Source organism: Plectrocnemia conspersa, unplaced genomic scaffold (assembly GCF_051122295.1).
Source record: "Plectrocnemia conspersa isolate PC_06_02 unplaced genomic scaffold, ASM5112229v1 ptg000005l, whole genome shotgun sequence".
In the NCBI taxonomy this organism is placed as follows: Eukaryota; Metazoa; Arthropoda; class Insecta; order Trichoptera; family Polycentropodidae; genus Plectrocnemia; species Plectrocnemia conspersa.
The window spans coordinates 28,115,733-28,136,757 of record NW_028277169.1 but is presented as its reverse complement, the minus strand read 5'-3'; the positions used below and the strand labels follow the sequence as shown (position 1 = coordinate 28,136,757).

The following is a 21,025-nucleotide window of genomic DNA, read 5'->3' as shown; positions in this document are numbered from 1 at the left end:
AAAGGACAAATTGCTTTAGGACCTAAAAAAGGTCATCACGGAAATTTTTGTTCAAAATCCATCTCGAAAATTTTTGTACGAGGGGGGGATAAAAAAGGAGAAATTTCTTTTCATTGGCTTTTTCGAAAATTTTTGTTCAAAGGCCATTTCCAATTTTTTTGAGGAGGAGAAATTGCTACTCATTTTGATTTTTTTTGCTCAAGGATATAATGAGAACGTCCGGTTACCTTATATTAAACATGTATTGGGATTCTCTTGCAATTTATATGGTTATAATATATTAAATCTTTCATAATCTGAAGGCCATATACATGAAAAAAGTATACAGTAGTCCTACAATTTTTCCGGAGGAGCTTTAATATACATCAGAAAATTTATTTTCTTATCTAAATTTTTTTTTAAAGAAGAGCGGATCAAGTTGGCTAACTTAAAGCTTAACCGTGATATTTTAATGGATTTGATTTTTGAAGACGGTTGTGGGGTGTTCTGGTGATAAAACTGCATTGAAGTTACTATATGTAATCATTTGCCTATAATATCATCAGTCAAGTTCAAGCTATTTTTTATAAAATTAATTACATACCTATAATGTCATTCGATTTCCGCAGTTTAATCGAATTATACCGTTAAATTTACGCTACTAATTAAAATACCTGTCTGAGCTACAGGAAACATTATTGTCGATTAAAATTATATTACAAAAAAAATACAGTAAAACAAATGTCTCCGTTACTAGACTTGATTTTTTTTGTCTGAATCAGGTATCGTCCACATATGACGTAACACCCTAAATGGGGGGGACGACGACTGATAAAATGTGATAATTAGTGGGGTTATAGAAAATGTGACATCACAATAATTTTTAACTGAGAATAAATGTTTTTGTTATTCGCTTCAGATAATTTATATTGCATTAATGATATTTTTTATGTGAATATTAAATATATCATTATAGTTTATAAAATTTATAATATAATTTTTTATTATAATCCTAAATAAATTGTAATGATTTTTTTTAAATGGGGGAAGCAAAAATGTGATGTATTATAATATAGTGTCAAAGATTTTATGATGAAGTGTTAGGGGACAAAAATACCCAAGATCATGTGACGCCCCCTTACTGTTTATTGTTATGTTACACTATGTAACGCATTGAATATGATAATCTTTAATTTTGCTATTTCAGAAACTGTAACGAGATACCATTGATTATTTGTTTATTGATATTGCTTAGGTTATAAATTATGGAAAATTGTTATTTTTACTTATGAAAAATGAACTGACGCAATAATTACTAGTTCTGCTAATTCTAATTTTAAATTAATTACACGCCTTCTTTAGTTAAATTTTAATCATTTTATACCGTTTTAAACTTTTTTTATTGTATGTGAAATTAGGGTACATAACGAGACGAATTGTATTGTTTGTACTTATTTTTGATTTTTTGCGACAAGATGTCCCACTTGCTCAGTGAGCAAGTAGAGCGTCTTGAAAACGACAATGAATTTGCTTTTTCGTCGTTTTAAATCGACCGGAATGTTTAATAATGCATTAATGGTCGATTTTTAATCGCTTATGACAAATGTCATTTTGGAGCATTCATTGATTTGAGACAGTTTCGTGGGTGGGTAATTAAAATTAAAGATCATGATTTTTTTATTGTTTTATTTTTGTTACAATTTACATCTTTCTTTTTCCTTCATTTTCGTCCTTCGCGCATTCGTCCTTCACCAAAATATATAAATCAATCAGTCATACACGAATCAAAATATTATAAGCGCACATAATATAATATTTTATCGTTCGTACTCGCACAATTTATTTAGTATAAAGAAAAAACACCTGAGCTACTAGAAACTAGATAGAATGGTCGCGTTCGCTGACCATAATAAATTATTAAATAAATAAATAATTTTATTATTATTATCATATCATTACATTTATATATCACTAAATCGTATTCGATGGAAAAACGTCAACTGAAGCGCCGCCGTCCGGAACAATTTCATGAAAGCCACACACGTTCGATAATACGCTTGAATTTAATTTATCTTTATGGTACTTGTCTATTATTGGACATGTACCATCATTTCTACTATGTTAGTTTCGCTTCAATCTTATTTGGTTTTTAAAATGTTTTTTTTTAAAGTTTTTTTAATTATGATTTTGTGATATTAGACTTCGTTGCATTGGAGGTACATTTGACGACAGTCTACGCCTGATCTGCCCCTCCTTCCCGCTTCGTAATATTGATCGAATCCAGTTGCTGATTGCCTTTCAAACATCAAACTTGTGGCGTATCTGTGAAGTATATATATTATTAGCATAGGGTTGATTTTATAATGTGATTATGACTTATGAAAAATACTTACGATCCGAATTTACAGAAGATGCTGCTGGGTCCCACGTCTGATCGACATTCTGTGCTGGCTTCGCAGGCGTATTTTTGCAGGCAAATATCATCAGTGGTTCCGAAAGATTTTGTGTAAGACTTGAGCATGGTGATGACGGCAATGCTGGCGTCGCTGATTGAGTCTTTTCTGCCTAACGAGCGAGCCGCCAATGAGCGATGAGAGAATGATGTCTTCAAAGCGTCCAAAAGATTCACCACGATGTTGATGAACTGTTTTAACGATAATGAAATAAATACATAAATTATAAAAGCAACTTTTATACTATTTTACAAATGTGTAAACCAATCCGTTTATTAGTATTATTCACAATATGTACAGCGAATCTAAATGTTCACATAGCAAAAATCAGACGTATGAGTGGGTGTGTTTTTCTTGATTGTTTTAGTAGTGATGTTGCATTTTTGTTATTTCGGTATGAGAATAAAAATCTGTAAATAAAAAAATGCATACCTCTCCCGCCTGTTTTGCCATCGTGGAAACCTGGTCAGGGTCCTTCGTTCCTAGGACAGCTGAGAGCACGGCCGCCAAGATACTCTGAAGCAAGCGAAACAAAGCATTCTGGTGCCGTAACCGTTTCATATTTACATCTTTCGTAAATTAAACTAATCAAATTAACTGGGGCATTATAGTACTACTGTGACACGTTCGAATTTCATGCTTTTTGCTCTATATTTATAATTTAATACCAATGAAATCATGATATTCGAACGTATGCAAAAATGAGTGATTTGTTTTTAGTATGAATTTAAATATAATATTCTATTTGAATCCGAAGTAAAAGTGTGTGATGCGAAACGTGTATTGGCTCAACGCTTATATATGGTGATGTATGAATGTGTGTGTATATAAATTTATATACATATACATACGTATGCATTATATACCTTTCACTTGATACACTCGATCGGTGAAAGCAACTTTTGTGGTTTTCCATTTTTTTCCGACCAATCTAATTGTGATTTTTAAGAACAAGTTTAAAGAAACGATACACGTGTGATGCTTATGCAAGGAAAAAATCCGATAATACACAAATGTATCGCATAAAAAAACAATAGCCGATAAAAATGTATCACCTCAAGAGTTCTTGTTTGAACTATCTGATAATAGCAGTTATTTGATGCTTCATAAAAATGGCTATTATTATCTAAACAACGTAACATTTCATATAACATAATTACTTCAGATCCAGCGCTACTTGATTAGATATGTGGGATTGTATTAGTTTGCATGTAATAAGAGAACAATGAGGTATATAAAAAGCAACTGTGAATGTTCTACTCAGATTATTGTTAATAATATGGATTTTATGTATATAATTACGGGAAAAAAGCCTTTCCACCTTTAATGTGTCTTTTTCATGTATCGTTACTCGTATTTACATCTGTGTTTCTTTCAGTTCAATCTCACCTGCATGGGCGATCCGTTGTCGACTTTGTCGATTCCGTCGTTGGAAGCGCCTCCTCCCAAGATAGCGGTTAAGATTTTGAGACCCATGGAGAAGAGGTTGGCCCACGGCGAAGGCGCCACTCCTGTGTCGGTGTCGATGTTATCGCTCTTGTTGGGACCGGTGGCTTTGACGTTGAAGATCATTTGCATGATAGTGGCTGGTGGAAACAGGGAACCTTTAGAGAAATTCTTATAGTAAAGTATGGTTAATTTATAGCTAAGGAGCATCTTGGTTATACAATACCTAGCATGTTCGACCATGAGAATCCCTCCTGGATTTCATTTGTGTCAATGTCGTCAATCGGGTCGAGAGCTACCTTCTTCATGGCGTTAGGCTTCTCGGCGAATTTTCTATTCGAGTCCGTGTTTGGATTTGCATAGTATTGTGGTTGTGGACGTGACTGTAAAGTAAGTATATATGATAATCTACAATATAAATAGGTTTAAGAAAACGAGTACGGCCAGGGTAAGATTGTACGGAGGCGTGAATTTGTGTTTATGTTATATTTTATATGCATATTTATTAAATTTATTTAGTGTATAAATAATTAGCTATATGTATACTAAATGAATTAATAAAATAATTAATTAATATATAATTATAATTTCGATCGGTAATCACTGTTTTCCTAGATTTTCCTAATCTCACGGATGAATAATTAATAATAAAGTAGAGCTAGTTAGTACACAGTGACATCTATTGATTGAAAGCTGTATTAGTAGTTTATAATTAATAAAATAAGTGTCATTTAAAGGGAAGGCGGGGAGAGGGGGGGGGGGGCAGGGGGCAAAAATGCATTTCAAATATTATGAATCTTAATGAAAATAAATATTAAAAATGCTGAAATGACTTCTCGGATTATCCCTCAAAACAATGTCGAATATATCCCGAAAATATTTTTTAAAATATGGCATTTCAGCGAAATAAAATCGAAATACATTTTCACCGGTATATTTATATTTTTACCAGTGCAAATATAATTTACATGGCAGATGCTAGTAAAATTATATGATATTAACTTTTACATATGTAGTAATATACACATTTAGATACTTATCATTATTAATTTACATGCGATGTATAAATGTATATTTTTCAGTAAACTTATATTTTTACTTGTGAAGACCAAATACATTTTCACCAGTAAATATATATTTCTATTAGCGAAACAATAATTTAACTGATTAATATGCAGCTCTAAAATGTTTATGAAACTCAATTTGAGTGTTGCGTAATTTGGTGTTCAACCCCAAACCTAACCTATTTGTTGTTCAAACCCAATTTCCTTCCACCTTTCATTTGCTGTTCAAACTCAAACTAATGAAAGTACTAAAACTAATATACAAACTAAGTTTACTCATTTCTCATGAGATGTTTGATATTACACTATGTTTCAAAAATATAATAGTAATCCTTACCGATATTATTACGATACAATAGGAGGGCGCAAAAACAATTATCACTTCTCAGAAGTCAAAAATTCACATCAAAAGTAATAAAATCGTTTATTACTTTTGACGATTTCAACGATTTTATTGCTTTTGACGTGAATTTATGACTTCTGGGAAGTGATAATTGTTTTTGCGCTTTCCTGTTGGTCAAAAATCGGTTTATATATGCTTCAATCGATTCTCATTTATTGTAAATCATAATATTGTTATAGAAAGTCTTAATATGAACACTAGATTAACGAGCGTTTCCACTGCGACGGCACGATTTTATTGGTTTTGACGTGAATTCTAAACAGGATCGTCATTTAGGGGGCGGGGGGTGGCGGAGGCAAAACAAAACAAAGAAGAATAACGAAGGCTAGATAACCGAGTGTTTCCAATGCGACGGAAACGGCACGATTTTATTGCTTTTGCCGTGGATTTTTGACTTCCGAGAAGGGATAATTACTTTTTGCGCTCTCCTACAGATATGTTTCATTAGATTCTCAGTTATTGTAAGTCGTAATATTGTTATACAAAGTCTTCATATGAACGCTAGATAACCGATTTTTTTGCTAAGCAGTAACCCTCTTAAATTTTCCTAGAAATAAAATAGTATGAATCATAATGAAATTAAAATATTAAAAAAATAACCACTGACTGGCCAACTCTTGCACCCCATTGGAAAAATATAAAATTACGTCCCTGCCCATTTAGATTTGGTTTCTCACTACTTATTTAGTAGTTGTTGATTGTGTTTACTTAGTTGTGTTTGTCATATTGAAACGGAAGATTAACAATAAATAAATAAATCTCTCTGGTTATGAAACAATGTTATTCAGAATGAAACAAACATATATATAATAGATTATTTATAACCCCGGAAGGATTGATTAACATGCTCAATAATCATTTCTGTCGAAAATTGAAGAGTTAAATGTTATTTTAGATAATATAATCATTATATAATATATATTCATAAGCCTGGTAAATTAATGAATTGATTACCAGAAAAAACGCATAATATATCAAATTATTTATCCATAAAGATTCTGATCTAATTGGTAACGGTAAAAAATACATTATAGTTTTAATTTGATCTAATTTACATGTCTGAAGTCATAGAGTTTTTATTTATTACTGTAATCGTGAGAATTGTGCTATAAATAATACATGTAATACTTTGAATTGAGAATGTTCTATTATTAAACTATATTTAATGCAGTTATAATTACATATTACTGTCGTTATTTATAAAGCAGTAATGTACTTTTAAATGCATTACTAATATTTATTGTATTGTATAGGTTTTGAAGCTATGAAATTAAAACATTGGTATTGTTGATTGTTTATTGGTTATTACCTGTGAGATTTGACTTTGCTGTAACGCTTGTTGTGGATAAGCGAATGTGGTCAATATGCAACTGCTTCCGATTATGGCGAATAACGCCCATCCCATGGCTTTTTGGTGATGCATTCTATAACAATAACGAAAAAAAAGAGTTATAAACATGTCACAATTTCCTTAAAGCATTCGCTTGTGAGGAACACATCTATATGACAAACAATGATGAATGCTTCACGCGTCGTTCAATTTTAACAATGGCGCTCTTCCTGTGTTAAAACTATAGGAAGCATTGAAAAATTTTCATCGTAAAGTTATTAGCGACACTTAAAAATATATTATTTCAACAATGACAACTGTTGCTCTTACATTTACTCTTATAATAGAAGCATAGATTAGCTGCATTCTTTAGTCTGCGTTTCTGGCGCCTGCTGTTATCTAATGGTTGTTAAAGGGATTGTAGATATATAAGTTTGTATTTGCAGTTGTTAAAAAAAAAAAATTAAATTGTATAGTTATAAAGTAAAACAAATTAAACATACATTTTTTAAATTGCTTTTGTGGAAAAATATTATGATTTTTTATTATTAACGTAAATATTTTAAGAACCCAAAAGTCTTTAAAACACTGAATATTATGGTATGGTTTATTAGATAAGTAATGGTACAATATTATTTACTCAAAATACAAATGCCACTAAGTGCTTTATTATTATGTATTAATATATCTAGATGTGTATGTATTATACATAATATATTTCAGTTGCTAAAATAAGTTACACATGTTTTAAAAAAAACACTATGTGCCTCTATGACAGATTGTCAATCTTACTCCTCTGAATTAATTAATAAAAATTCTGATAATATTTTAATTATGTGCAGAATTAAAGTATAATTCCCTAAGGAAAATATATATGTATATACAGCTGTAACTGAATTATAACTAGAGACCCTAATCCGAATATTTGAATACAAAATATTAGTCTAATTTGTAATAGAATATTTTGAAAAAAAATCTGAAAATACAGCTATGTTAATCTAAAAGTTGCATATAATATAATGAATAAAAAACACTGACAGGAATTGCAGAAATTCCAGAAATATTTCTCGAGTGGACTTTCTCAATGTCTGGTATCTCTTTTAAATTAATACAAATAAGGATCAAGGTTTTTTATCATATTTTTATTTTTTGAGTACACCAAGTTGTAGCAAACCATTACTCAAAATAAAGTCCACGCCAACAAAAACTAAATGAGTCATTTTGGCAGCAGATATAATTAAAATAAACTTTTGTTTATTTAAAAGTTTAAAATATTTTTTAGAATTAAAGTAAATAGTCTTGATATTTATTATTATTATTATTATTATTCAAATTGTATTTTTATATAGTTAAAAATAACGAATATTTGGAAACTTTAGTTACAACCGTGTAAACACAATCAACACCTACAATTAAAGAGTGAGATATCAGACTGAAATTAGTGACGTAATTTTAATTAGTCGATGTCACGATACTCGTACACGAACTATCTCATTTTTTTGTTAATTCATCAATATATTTATCCACAAGATTAGGAAAATCTAAGAAAACTTAATCTGTGACAATCGATTGGAAATATGATTAAATAATAATCATTAATTTCGTTCTCACAGATACGATAGAAATTTGAAAAAATGGAAATATTTCAGGTATACGTCATCAAAAAAACCATTGGTTCTATCATTACTTTTTAGAAGGAATCAGAGTGCTTAATTACAATAACGTATTTTCGTTTTGATTCTTTACTTATTTCCCGTAATGCTATATTAGTGTACTCTTTCTGAATGATCGCCTTCCAATCTATGTATGTACTTAGCGTTCCTCATTAATTTAAAAAATAAATATATGTAGTCATTCAAATTAAAAGGTGTTAAAACTAATTATCAGGTGTTCTTCATACCGAAACGACTATAAACAAGCAATTAATTAAATTCCCACGACGCAAAACGCGATAAGTCATGCGTCGCATCTTTTGCGCACGCGCAGTGGGTCGATAACGGACCGTTGTCATTATCATATCGGATGCTGCGAATTGCGCTAACGAATCCACCTGCGCCAGATTGCTCCTATTAGCACGTGTTACGGTAAATTCGTAACACTATGGTCACAGCTTGTAACTGTTAACCTGTTGAGTGTGCACCACAAGTACTATTATTATGAGAGGCGACGATAATTGTATTCGTGACTCGATAATTGTCGACGTGCGAAGCTTAAGAACGCTTAAACGCAACGTTTGTGTCAATATATCCAATATAGTGCATCATGTATATATTCTCTTTTTTGAGGTTTTATTAGTATGATGTTGAATGAAATATATTAAATAAAAAAACCGTTGCAAAGTCATTCGTCCTGAAAGTTTTCGTTCCGTTTCAAAGTGTCGCGGATGCGTAAACCTAATAGGCGCATCACTTTCTTCGAATCGATTTCCACAGAAAAGAAAAACGTTCGTCAGGTTCTATTTGCTGCATCGAAGAAATTCGAGAACGAACGAGTATGTAGGTCGATCAGTTTGTTCTGCGAAATGATTATACATTTCAAGGTGTCATATAATACCACCTATGAATATATAATGGATAAATAAGTATCAACTAACGTATTTTGTTATACATATATTATAGCATGTTTGTACCATAAATCTATATTTATATATAATATAACCCATAGAATATAATCATTCATTGAATTGAAAAGCATTATTCTGATGCTAAATATTTATGGACTAGTAGAATATGATTAGTATCTTTAAAACTCATCTAATCGATTTTAATAGAACTTATAGAATCAGACCATGAATAAAATATAATCAAAGCCATTTATTTTTTATAATGCCAAGAATGAAGATGGCTGTTGATTAACTAAAGTAGCGCTAAGATGCTATGTTTCACAATTAAAATTAATACGAATTGCTAGTAACAGCTTATTAAAATTTTTGTATAAAAAAATATATTTACTTATATAGCGTGAATCTTCCGTTGTAACATGGCAGTCATTAGCCCAATACGCTACAACAATATGAATGCAATTAACATATACTAAGTAATGAGACATCAGTCTATAAATCAGTGATATACATTTTCTCGATGTTTTCCAATTCTCGAGAAATTTGCACAAATCAAAAAATATATATGAAATATACAGCATGTATTTATATTATTAATGTATTTATTTTTGTAAATTATCAATTTTTAATATACATCATTTACAACAATTTGGGTCAATATATATGTATGTAAATTATATTTAAGTTGATAATTAAATTATAAACGAACGCAAGTAATGCTAAAACAATAATTTAAATATACAAGTACATAATTATTAGATTGCTATTATATAGCAAATTCTTATATAATATATTATTATAATTCCCACTAAAATATTTAATGTATATTCAATTAACGGCCACTTTTTATCATATTTAACAAAAACTGATAAAATCTTATCGTATGATTTATAAAGCATTTACATTATTATATTGACTTTTGTAATATTTATATATGCTTAAGATTTAATAATTTAATCATTATAAAGCCAGAATTTATTTTCTCATTTTTTGTTGATTAGTAAATGTTCAAGGAAGTCGAAATAAAACGTTTGTTTATCGTTATTCCTAGAGTCGGTCATAAAACATGTATTGGCAAACAATTTTTCGGAGTATTAATCGGAAATCTCTGTCCCTTTCAATTCATTCATTATTAAATATTATATGATATGTTGCTAAAATTCTGACTAAAATATTTAATGCATGTTTAATTATTAATTAAAATAATAATTTTAAAGTCATGATTAAGTTTTAATCCTGATATTTTAATTTTTTGTTGACCAGAAAATGTTAAAGAAAGTCGAAATAAAATGTTCGTTTGTCGTTATTCTTGAAGTAGGTCATAAAACTTATATTGTCAAACAATGTTTTCGAAATATTGATTGAAAATCTCTGTCCCGTTTCCTACTACCTGCTCTGATTTCAGCTATGGATTCATTGAAATAAAACCACTATTTAATGCATGTTTAATTAACCGCCGCTTTTCATCATATTTATCAAAAACTGACAAAATCTTAGCTTATGATTAATTTATCGTTATTTAATTAATAGTTAATCGAAAATCTCTGCCTTTTTTTGTACTACCTGCTCTGATCGAAGCTGTGAATTTGGTGGATTAAAATCGCTAAAAACTGCAACGGTTGTAAACCATTTAAAAATATTTGTAAAAATTAAATTTTTATCAAAAAAACATTTTATGAGATTTTTTGAGAAACTTTTTTGCGAAATGAGTTTTCACAATTATGTTTTTTTTATCGAAAACATGCGCTAACTATTTATCACGATATTATAGAAATCTAATCTGTGATGATCGATCGAATTATAATCATATAATAATCACTAATTCCAATCTCCTAGGCAAGGTAGAAATTAAAAAACACTGTTTTTCACATGTTTTTTAGGTCTTTGTCACTAGCTTATTATTTATATAAAATCGTTTATAATCAATATGCTTTTCTACAAATATTATGCTTTTATACAAATTTTCTTAAAAATAAAATTATCATATAGATCGATTATACAAAGCATGAAGTTGCAGATACATTTACTAATTTTACTTTTAGTGACCTTAACAAAAATAATTGTACTAATATTTTAAGTAAATCTAGTTATGGTTTAAAAAAATATAGCTTGATTTTAAAAATATAACAATATTATTCTTACGTTTATAGGTTAGTATTTTTTGAATTTAATTATTAAAAAAATATTAAAAATTAAATCTCTATTTTACTATTTTAGTATAATAATTAACAACATATACATGTATATAATATTACTTAAAAATCCTAATAACCTAATTTGACATATTTTTTTGTATTATATATTTTTTATGGAAACTGATTTTTTTAATAAAATAATCAACTCTATATAAAAAAGTATATTTTTGCATACTTTAAATAAAAATAAATCAGTGCTTAATTTGAAACATAAGTGCATTCTAACCCATCACATATTTGTAACATTTCTTCGATTTCTTGTGAAAAAAATATGTTTTTCTAAATTATGAGATGTTATAGGTAAAAGTGGCATACCGTGTTCACACGATTCTGGACACACACGCCACATTATTATTATTACCACACCGTGAGGTGAAAACGTAAATGACATTGTAAACATCGATCAACAGCCGATTGAATTGTTCAAGAGGGAAAGTGGTGGAAAGCTGCATTTTTCGATATTTGACAATCAGACGTATGGGAATCCGATTTTGTTTACATTAAAATCATATAGCACCGTTGGGAATCGTTCCATAACACGAGGTTAATCGACAATGGTGTGCAAATTCACTTTCGACATCATTGTCGGCGATCACAAAAAAAGTAAAACTAATCCATATAGACGTGTGTATGATGGTAAATGATATGTGTTTTTCTGTTGCTATTGTTTTAGGATTCGATTCAGACATAGACTCGTCGAAACGATTGTTCAACTTATTGCGGAAAGCTTGTTTTTGTTTGCTTATCTATTTTTTTGCTGTCGCCAAAGACCTTCGCGGAGATTTGAGCGTTTTATGTGCTCGTTTTAACCGTGAAGAATTGGAGTTTTACCTGGCGCAGATAGCAACAGGTTGTCTTTGAATGAATAAGTACTTGTTGTAAAACTTTTAGTGACAAATGAATAGCCATTCAATGAATTCAAAATGTTGTCCGTTATTGATAGACGTCATATCTCTAGTAAATTTGCTCCTTTTTAAATTCTTTTGTTTCAAGAGTATCAAAATATTATCATCATCCATCTATGAATACAGTATAATCCCATTTGAAACGCATAAAGCAGCAATATACGTTTGTAATTCAATTTCAATTAATTATTGTTAGCTTTAGCTAATATTTTTTTCTAATAATTACGAAATATAATAGTAACAAGACTGCCACAAAAATAAAAATAAATACAGCAGTAAAAAAATGAAGCTTTGTTGAAAAATTTTCTGCGACGATGTCTATGTATTTTATTTTGATAAAATAGTGTCATAATATTTTTTATGTTATATTTTAATCTAGATTTTAATTATCGTACTTTTAACTAAAATCCATATGTGTATTTTATACTATAAATACATAAAAATTAAGAATTAACTGAGATTGGAAATTTCAGCCCCCGATAATTAAAAATATATTTCATAATACCACTTTTTGCTCTACAGTTGAACCGGTCATCATTGTTTTTATCTGTTTTTTTGCTCTCGAGTCGGACTGACCAGCATCATTTTTTGTTCTCAAGTTAAACCGGCTTATATCTTCCTTAATTTATTGTAAAGCCATCAAGTTATTTCTCAGTAATCTCTTACTTTTAGACTCAATGAACTTCTACAATAACATCCACTTTTCCCGTATAATCCATTCAGTAGTAACGGAACTTTTTCTCTGACCATACTCGTCGAATCGGTGTCAGAGGCCCGAAGCGCATGTGACCCACAAAACGATCGTTCGCGTTTGCATTCTGTTGTCAACATTTTTTATAGCAAGGATCGCGAAATGACGACAGTTATGGCAGCAGAAACAGCAAAACGACCCACTGTCTCGATTCCATTCTAACCGTGAACTATTGACACTGAGGTGACACACATCTTGAATGAATATGGTAAACATAAAGTTGTGATTTACCAGCAGTTGTCAAACTGTCAACATCGCATATAAAAAAGATGATCGATGACAACCATTGATGAGCTTTCTGGTTGAGCTTTTAACCATGGAATCGATTAGGTTTACTATACTAATCTGGATGTATTATATTATAAATACGAAAGAAAATATTGTAATAAGTTGTATAAGAATATTTATATAAAATAATGTACATGTAAATTTTACGACGGCATATATAATATAATATTATATTTTAAAAGAAAGTATTAGATAAACTATAAAATTATTTAATAATTCGACGTGTTTTAAATTTGTGTTAATTAATTAACATTCTGTTTGACGGTGAAAATATATTTAATTAATTTATATTAATATTACTATTTTTTACATTCCATAATAATTTAAATTAGAATAACTCTCTAGTAAGTATTTTATACAAATTTAAATATAAACATATTTTTTTATATTTAAGTATATTTTTATTATAAAAGTTTATTGAAATTATTATTATACTAATAAAAATAAAATCTATTTTTTGTAAAACTTTCTTGAAAAAAATATAATGCATCTCATTAATAACAGATATAAATCATAAATATGACAAGCGTTAGAGTATAAATGAACTACAACGAAGTAAACACAATCAACAACTACTGAAGACTGAAAACACCTATTTTAATAATTAATAAGTACACGATCTAGCTCAATTTTATTTAAATTATTCAATCGTGAGATTAAGAAAATCCAGGAAAATCTAATATGTGATTATAATTATATATAAATCCTTAATTCTGATCTCATATAGTCATCGACTTAATACCACTGGTCAAGTTAGGTTAGTTTTAAAATTATATCAAAAATTATATCACAAATTCAATCAACTTATAAAGTGATAGGGTTTATAAAAAATATAGTAAAATATAATACATACTTTTGATGAATATAATTATTTATATAATATATATATGTAGTACATTTTGATTTATAGCACACAAGCCTTTGAAATCTTAATGGGTAATAAAAACTACGCAGAAATATCATATTTGTATTTCTTAACTCTTTCACCGCGGATGGCTTCTATAGAAGTCATTAAAAAAATCGCTAGTACTTATTAGGCACCTAAAAATGCCGTGAGCCTAATATTATGGTAATTTAGTATAATTAAGACTGTAAATCACTTGAATTTATTGAATCATAATATTAAAAAAAATATGGCATGAATATGTGCCCCTCACATATTAACAAATTTCGAAATGGCGCGCAAAAATAGCTGTCGCGGTGAAAGGGTTACAGATGGCGCACTTAAAAGTAGCTGTGAAACTATATTTTCAAAGAAAGGGCTACAGTTGCAACATTTAATTTTTCTTTGAACCTTATATTGATATGTAACATTTAAATCCACACCCTTATTAATTTAGTTATTGATATTTAATAATTTGTTTTTATAATATGCAACATTATTTTCGAACCATTATAATGCAAAAATTTGTTACAAATAAAAAGTATTTTCTGTTTGTGAAAAATATTGAATATTTTCAGATTATTTACTAATGTGCTATATTGATTTTTCAAAAGCAGGTTGTTTTTATAAAATACAATAATATTATCAGCGGTTCATATATATTATATGTAGAATGAGATTATTACTTTTAAAATTTAATTATAAATTATTAATAAATTATATTATATATGATTAATAAATATAGAAGATTTTCAGTTTGATTTTTCTAAAGCACATTTTAAATAGGCTGTTTTTATAATATGCAATAATATTATCAATCGGTTCATATGTATTAAATTTTTTGATAAGAATTAGTAATAAAATATATTTTCTATGAGTAATAAATAAAAAAAAATCAGTACATTACTTTTATTATATAATTATGAATTATAGAAGATTTTCAGGTAATTTATTTACTTTCCGATGATTTTTTAAAAACGTATTTTAAACACGCTGTTTTTATAACGTGCAATAATATTTTCGAGCGTATCTTATATATTGTTTTCAGGATCAGAATAATATTTTTTTACTATAATTATGAATTACTAATAAATTATATTTTCTAGAAGTAATACATATAAAAATGTTCAGTTAATATATGTATACATATACTATCCATTGATTTTTCAAAAGCACATTTTGAATAGACTGTTTTTATAATATGCAACAATATTCTTAAGCGGTTCATATTTTTTATATATAAAAGGAGATTAATACTTTAAATCAAATTATAAATTACTAATAAATTATTTTTTGTTGGGATAATAAATATAAAATACTTTCAGTTAATTTATTTATGTACTCCATATTTTCATGTAAAAGCAGATTTTAAACAGGCTGTTTTTATAATATGCAATAATATTATATAGTGGTTTATACATAATATATATACAATGAGATTAATACTTTTAAAATGTGATTATTAATTACTACTAATAAATTAAATTATCTATAAGTAGCAAATAAAAAATATTTTAAGTACTCTCCGTTGATCTATTAAAAGCACATTTTAAACAGGCTGTTTTTATAATATGCAATAATATTATATAGCAGCTTATTATAATATATATATAGTATGAGATTAAATTTTTTTAAATATAATTATGAAGTTCTAATAAATTATATTTTCTGTAGGTAATGAATATATGTAGAAAACTTTCAATTATTTTTTTTATATACTCCTTTGATTTTTCAAAAGTAGATTTTGAACAGGCTGTTTTTTATATTATGCAACAATATTACATATAGGATAAAATTAATGCGTTTAAAAGTAATAACTTTTATTTTCTATGGGAAATAAAAATGGAAAACTTCAGTTAATATTATATATCTATTTATGTATTCACCGTTGATTATAGTTTTATTATACTCAGCGCACGATAGTTGCATGTCTAATCACATAGAAATCTTTTGGAGATTTTGAAAGTGCATCAAATTTATAAATAAAGGAAAATGCAATTAATAAGAAACGGTTATATTTGTATTAAATATTCAGAAGTAATAATGTAAATTTCCGCAGAATATTTTCATAATCATTTCGATTTCTCAAGTATCTTAAAATATTTAAATGAAGAAAAACGTCGAAATGTTTACGTTTTTTCAAGTGATTGTCCGCATAGTTTCACAACGGGGCCTCCGCGTATAAACTTTTACTTTCGCCCTCAGCTCGGCCGAAAGGTCGTATAATAAACGTATAATGCGACCGAGACCCAAACCTCAAAACTCGAAGAATTCAGAGTCCTGTTATTCGACACAAATACCGACATTCATTCGGGTTTTACTCCACGCGGACCAGCGATTAACTATTTGAATGACACAAGTGCCCTCATGAAATATTGATGATTCAGTGATTGCAAATGGAGATTTTTTACCTATTCATAAAAATATGTATTCTAAGGAAACGCTTGAGACGAATCGACTAATTCTAAAACGTTCTGTGAAAATATTCAAGGTCGGAAGCATATTTTTTTTAAAAGCTGATACTTTTATTTAAAAATTTAAGCTTAATTAAAACTAGCTTTTCTACTTTTTCATATTAAAAATCAACGTTTTCAACTGAAAATATTTCAAGCTCCTACGCTTTTTTATGTAATAAGTCAAAGCATTAATTGCCATCTGTATGATTGCCGTTTAATTTAATTAAAAAAGCTGTCTAATCTTTGAGCTTTTAATATATGCATAATTATTTTTAAAATAGTATTATTAATATATTATAAATCTACCACCATAATTTCCAATACATTACATCTGAGTTGTATGTTTCAATTAATAATTGTTAGATGTATTCGATGGAAGAAAAAAATTTAGTAAGTGTATCTTTTGAGATAAAAATTAAACAGTTCATTCAAGCAACTCTTAGATGCTCAATTAGAATATTAAATAATAAATAGTTAAGAGACTAGAAATTATATTAATCAAAAACTTTAATCGGAAGCAATATTACGGTATATAAATTCAATGTATTGTATACTTTCTCAGAAACGATTTATAGACTATTATAGAATCCTTGTTCGATCACACGATCATTAAATTGTTGAACTTTCGACACGTACACACACAAACACACGCGTACATTGCATCGCGCTTTCACCGATTGATATAATAATGACTTTTGAAGAAATTTTACACAAAAATTGCAATCGCCATTTTTACTTTCATTACACATAATAATATAACACGAAAAAATCAAAGTTATCGACCTTGAACGTGCAAAAATCGCATAAAATTTCACTATAGAAAGTAGCGTCGCAAAATTTCATCCATTTTTTCATCACATAGGTGACAAGCGGTAACGGTTCTAGTTTCGTTCTAGGAATATTTAATCCACCTGTTTGCTGGTCGATGATGATGGACATGGATCATGATCGATTTACCGCTATTCAACCGTACCGGGAATAATACCGCTATTACCGGTTTCTTTTTACCGGTACCGGATAGAAGATAGATTTATCCCACAAGCGATCAGAGTGCATCCTGTTATTTATTATGTCTTAATTAATATAATAAATATTTTTTGCTAATAATAATTTCATACATATAATATATATAATGATTCGTCTCCATACATACAACACTAAAATGTATTATTTTAAGGGTTAAAAATAAAAAATGTACCTGTTTTTTTGATTTGTCGAGTTCACTAAGGTTTTAGAAAGAGTATTATTTTTTATGGCGAAAAAATCACTCGCGGTCACTTTTTGGTATATTATATAGAAAACGGTGAAAGCGCGCTTCGGGCAAGTACTATCCACTCAACAGTCTGTCTGTTAATGAAGAGAGAAGCGCCTTGAACTTGACTATATATACTGTGACCCACTTTCTTGCCTCGAAGACCAGACCTGCGCAGGTAGGTGATCGGACACCGGCCAGGTGCTTTGACAACGTCTCTTTTATCTATATCTAAAAAGAAAATTGAAAGAAAAAATCAATATAGCGACAATCACGAAAATCTCATTGAGAGACTTATCTCCCAAAAACTGTTCAATGGAAGCAAATAGAGTCACAAAAAATTAAGTGCTTATTAATATAGTCATTTCATTCTTGAAATTAGGAGCATATTTTTTACTATGATTAAGTTAAAATATGCGATCGTGTCGGAAAATTTTACACCTCCTTAACACGACACGAATATTGAAGTTGTATGGAAGATAACAAGATTACGGTTAAAAATTTAATATTGGATTTTTTCCGTGTAAATAAAAAATGAAGAATTTATAAGAGCGATAACGGAAATGTGAATTATATATTGTGAGATGCAAAACCACATATTATTGAAGATGTTTATATGCAAAAAAATGTGATAAAACAAATTGCGGTTTCTGTAAAAGTACCTATTTAACTTTCTAGGGAATGTATAGGATGTATAAAATGAAGTTTAAGGTAATTTCGATTAAGATTTGTTATATAAAATATTTTTAAATCAGTATTAATTAATAAAATATGATGCGCGATAAATCAATTTTTTTTTGGTTTTTTCCGAAAATAATTTATGTTATAAAAATACCTGAAAAAAACCCTTTATTTTTGAGCTAATTTATTTCATAAAACATGTTATTGATACAATAACAAAAATTATCATTTTGTGAAAGAATTTTAACAATTCAAATTTATATTAATTTATTAAAAAAAATGTTTTTGGTGAAACAAAACTATAAATTCTAGTGAAAAATAATAAATCATGATATTTAAAAATGAAACTATTATATATTTAGTGATACTAATAATAGTTACACCGTTTAGTTTTTTACTTTAATTGAATTAATCGAAATACCCTAATTTAGTTTTGTTTTTAACTTTTGTCTTTCAAAGATAATTTTAATTTTATATTAAATATTTATGCCACAATATATATTAAAATCAAATTAGTATTTTGGTCGTTAGTGTAATTCTAATTGTAATTTTTTTCAAGAATTTTGGTAAAAAGTTTTAATTCTAACAATAGAGAAACTGTGTTGGTTTTTTTTGATCAAAAACATGTTCCTGGTAAAACTAAACGATGAATTTTAGATATTTTTATATCAAAATACTTTATTTTTAAGTTTTATTAGGATCAAAATTTTAATTGTGTATTAAATATTTACGATACAAAATGTTTGTGTGAATTTTGGTGAAAAGTTTTACAAAAAAATATTATTTTGTAAAAAATACTAAGAATATCAAAATATATGATATTTGCCAAAAACTTTTTTTAATTATTGTATATAAATATAATAAAAAACAAATTTGTCGTACTTATAAAAAAATATTTTTGTCAAAATAAAAAGAAAAATATAAGTTAAAAAAATTAAACCGAATAAGATCTTTGAGGCAAAAAATGCAAATCAATTTCTTATACATTTTATTTTTCTATTGTTTTAAAATATAATTTTAATTTCTTATTTAACATCTATGACGCAGAATTTATAATATTTTTATAATAAGCTTTTAGTATTTTTTTTTGTTTGGCTGTAAGTATTAATCTCCTTATTAATTTTGTTAGCTTTTTAATGAATTTTTTTTTGAATAAAAGTATTATTTTGTAAAAAAATACTAAAAGTACTGAAATTTTCACAATTTTTTAAATATTATAGAGCAAAAAATGTTATATAATACATAGTGTTTCATAATTAGTTCGATTTTAAAGATTGTTAAAAAAATATTTTTGTCAAAAATAATAAACTGATGTTTTTTAGAATTTAAAAAAAATGTTCATAAATAAAATTTTTTTGAGACAAAAAGTTCAAAACTGTTACTGTATTTTTTATGCTTCATTTTTATTTTATTTTAACATATGTTTTTAGCAATATTTTATTGCTTATATAACATTTATGATACAATATTTATAATAAAGATATATAAAATATTACATATTAATAATTAGCATTCTTAATTATTTTTATTTGGTTGTTAATATTATTCGCATTATAATTTTTTTAGAATTTTGTAAAAAGTTTTTAACAAAAAATACCGATATTTTCACTTTTCTTATTAAAATTATAATATTTTGTACGTAATAAATTATATTGATGTCTTTTAGCAAAAAAAAAGTTTTTGTCAAATCAAAGCGAGGAATTTTAGTGATAAATATGCTAAATATATATATAAAACTAAATATAGATATTTAAATCATATTTTTTAGTAATAAATATTAATCTGTTAAAATTGTTTATTTTGATTTTAATATTAATATTTTAACGTATTTGTGTCTATTTTTCTCAGAAAAGAATCACCTAATTAAATTAATCGGTAATTAAAAAGTCGAAACAAAAGTTTTATCATTTGATAAAAAAATAAATAAGCATTCTAAAATTTTATAAAACGATTTTAATTAATTATTATATTAATTAAACTACGTAATAATAGTTTTATCAATAAAAAAAGATGATTCATAGATTTTTAATATCCAACTTTTTTGATATCATCAAAAAAATAATAAAAATGTTTTATTATTTTTTTTAAGAATAAATTTGATAATTTGTGAAATAAGAATTCAATGGCTTTAAAAACTATAGATTTAAAAAAAAATACTGCCATAAATAAGTTGCTTTAGAATTAAAATTAAACAGTAAGTAAATAACGTTGTTAAAAATACTACATTATTTAAAATGGTTTATTGAATGTCTTATTCATACTTTAGTTTTAAGGGACTGAGGAAATCAATAATAAAATAATTTATAAACGATAATTATAAAATATATTAAAAAAAATATTAATTGTACAACTAAATATTTACAGACAATTATATAAAAA

General features: G+C 27.3%; 1 protein-coding gene across 4 annotated transcripts; it reads right to left on the bottom strand.

Moving 5' to 3' along the window:
• Positions 1–1,702: 1,702 nt before the first annotated feature.
• Positions 1,703–18,196, bottom strand: LOC148235350 (uncharacterized). 4 transcript variants are annotated; one of them, XM_088186156.1, is made up of 7 exons: positions 17,912–18,196; positions 6,655–6,769; positions 4,105–4,261; positions 3,822–4,018; positions 2,865–2,948; positions 2,373–2,623; positions 1,703–2,301 (listed from the first exon to the last, which is right to left on the bottom strand). In XM_088186156.1, exons 2-7 carry the CDS (start codon positions 6,766–6,768, stop codon positions 2,175–2,177), a joined length of 930 nt encoding a protein of 309 aa, XP_088042282.1. In that variant the 5' UTR covers position 6,769; positions 17,912–18,196; the 3' UTR covers positions 1,703–2,174. The 4 variants fall into 4 exon arrangements, with proteins under 4 accessions (XP_088042282.1, XP_088042281.1, XP_088042284.1 ...); XM_088186155.1 differs by having other exon boundaries at positions 3,822–4,036; positions 17,912–18,160; XM_088186158.1 differs by lacking the exon at positions 2,865–2,948 and having other exon boundaries at positions 17,912–18,162.
• Between the last annotated feature and the right edge of the window lie 2,829 nt (positions 18,197–21,025).

What these genes read in the sequence shown, in the direction of transcription:
- LOC148235350 (XM_088186155.1), bottom strand. Translation starts at nt 6,768, where the DNA reads ATGCATCACCAAAAAGCCATGGGATGGGCGTTATTCGCCATAATCGGA. An exon ending in CTCATGGTCGAACATGCTAG is followed by an intron (nt 4,037 to 4,104) that starts GTATTGTATAAC and finishes ATTTCTCTAAAG; the next exon opens with GTTCCCTGTTTCCACCAGCC. An exon ending in TGGCAAAACAGGCGGGAGAG is followed by an intron (nt 2,624 to 2,864) that starts GTATGCATTTTT and finishes TCGTTAAAACAG; the next exon opens with TTCATCAACATCGTGGTGAA.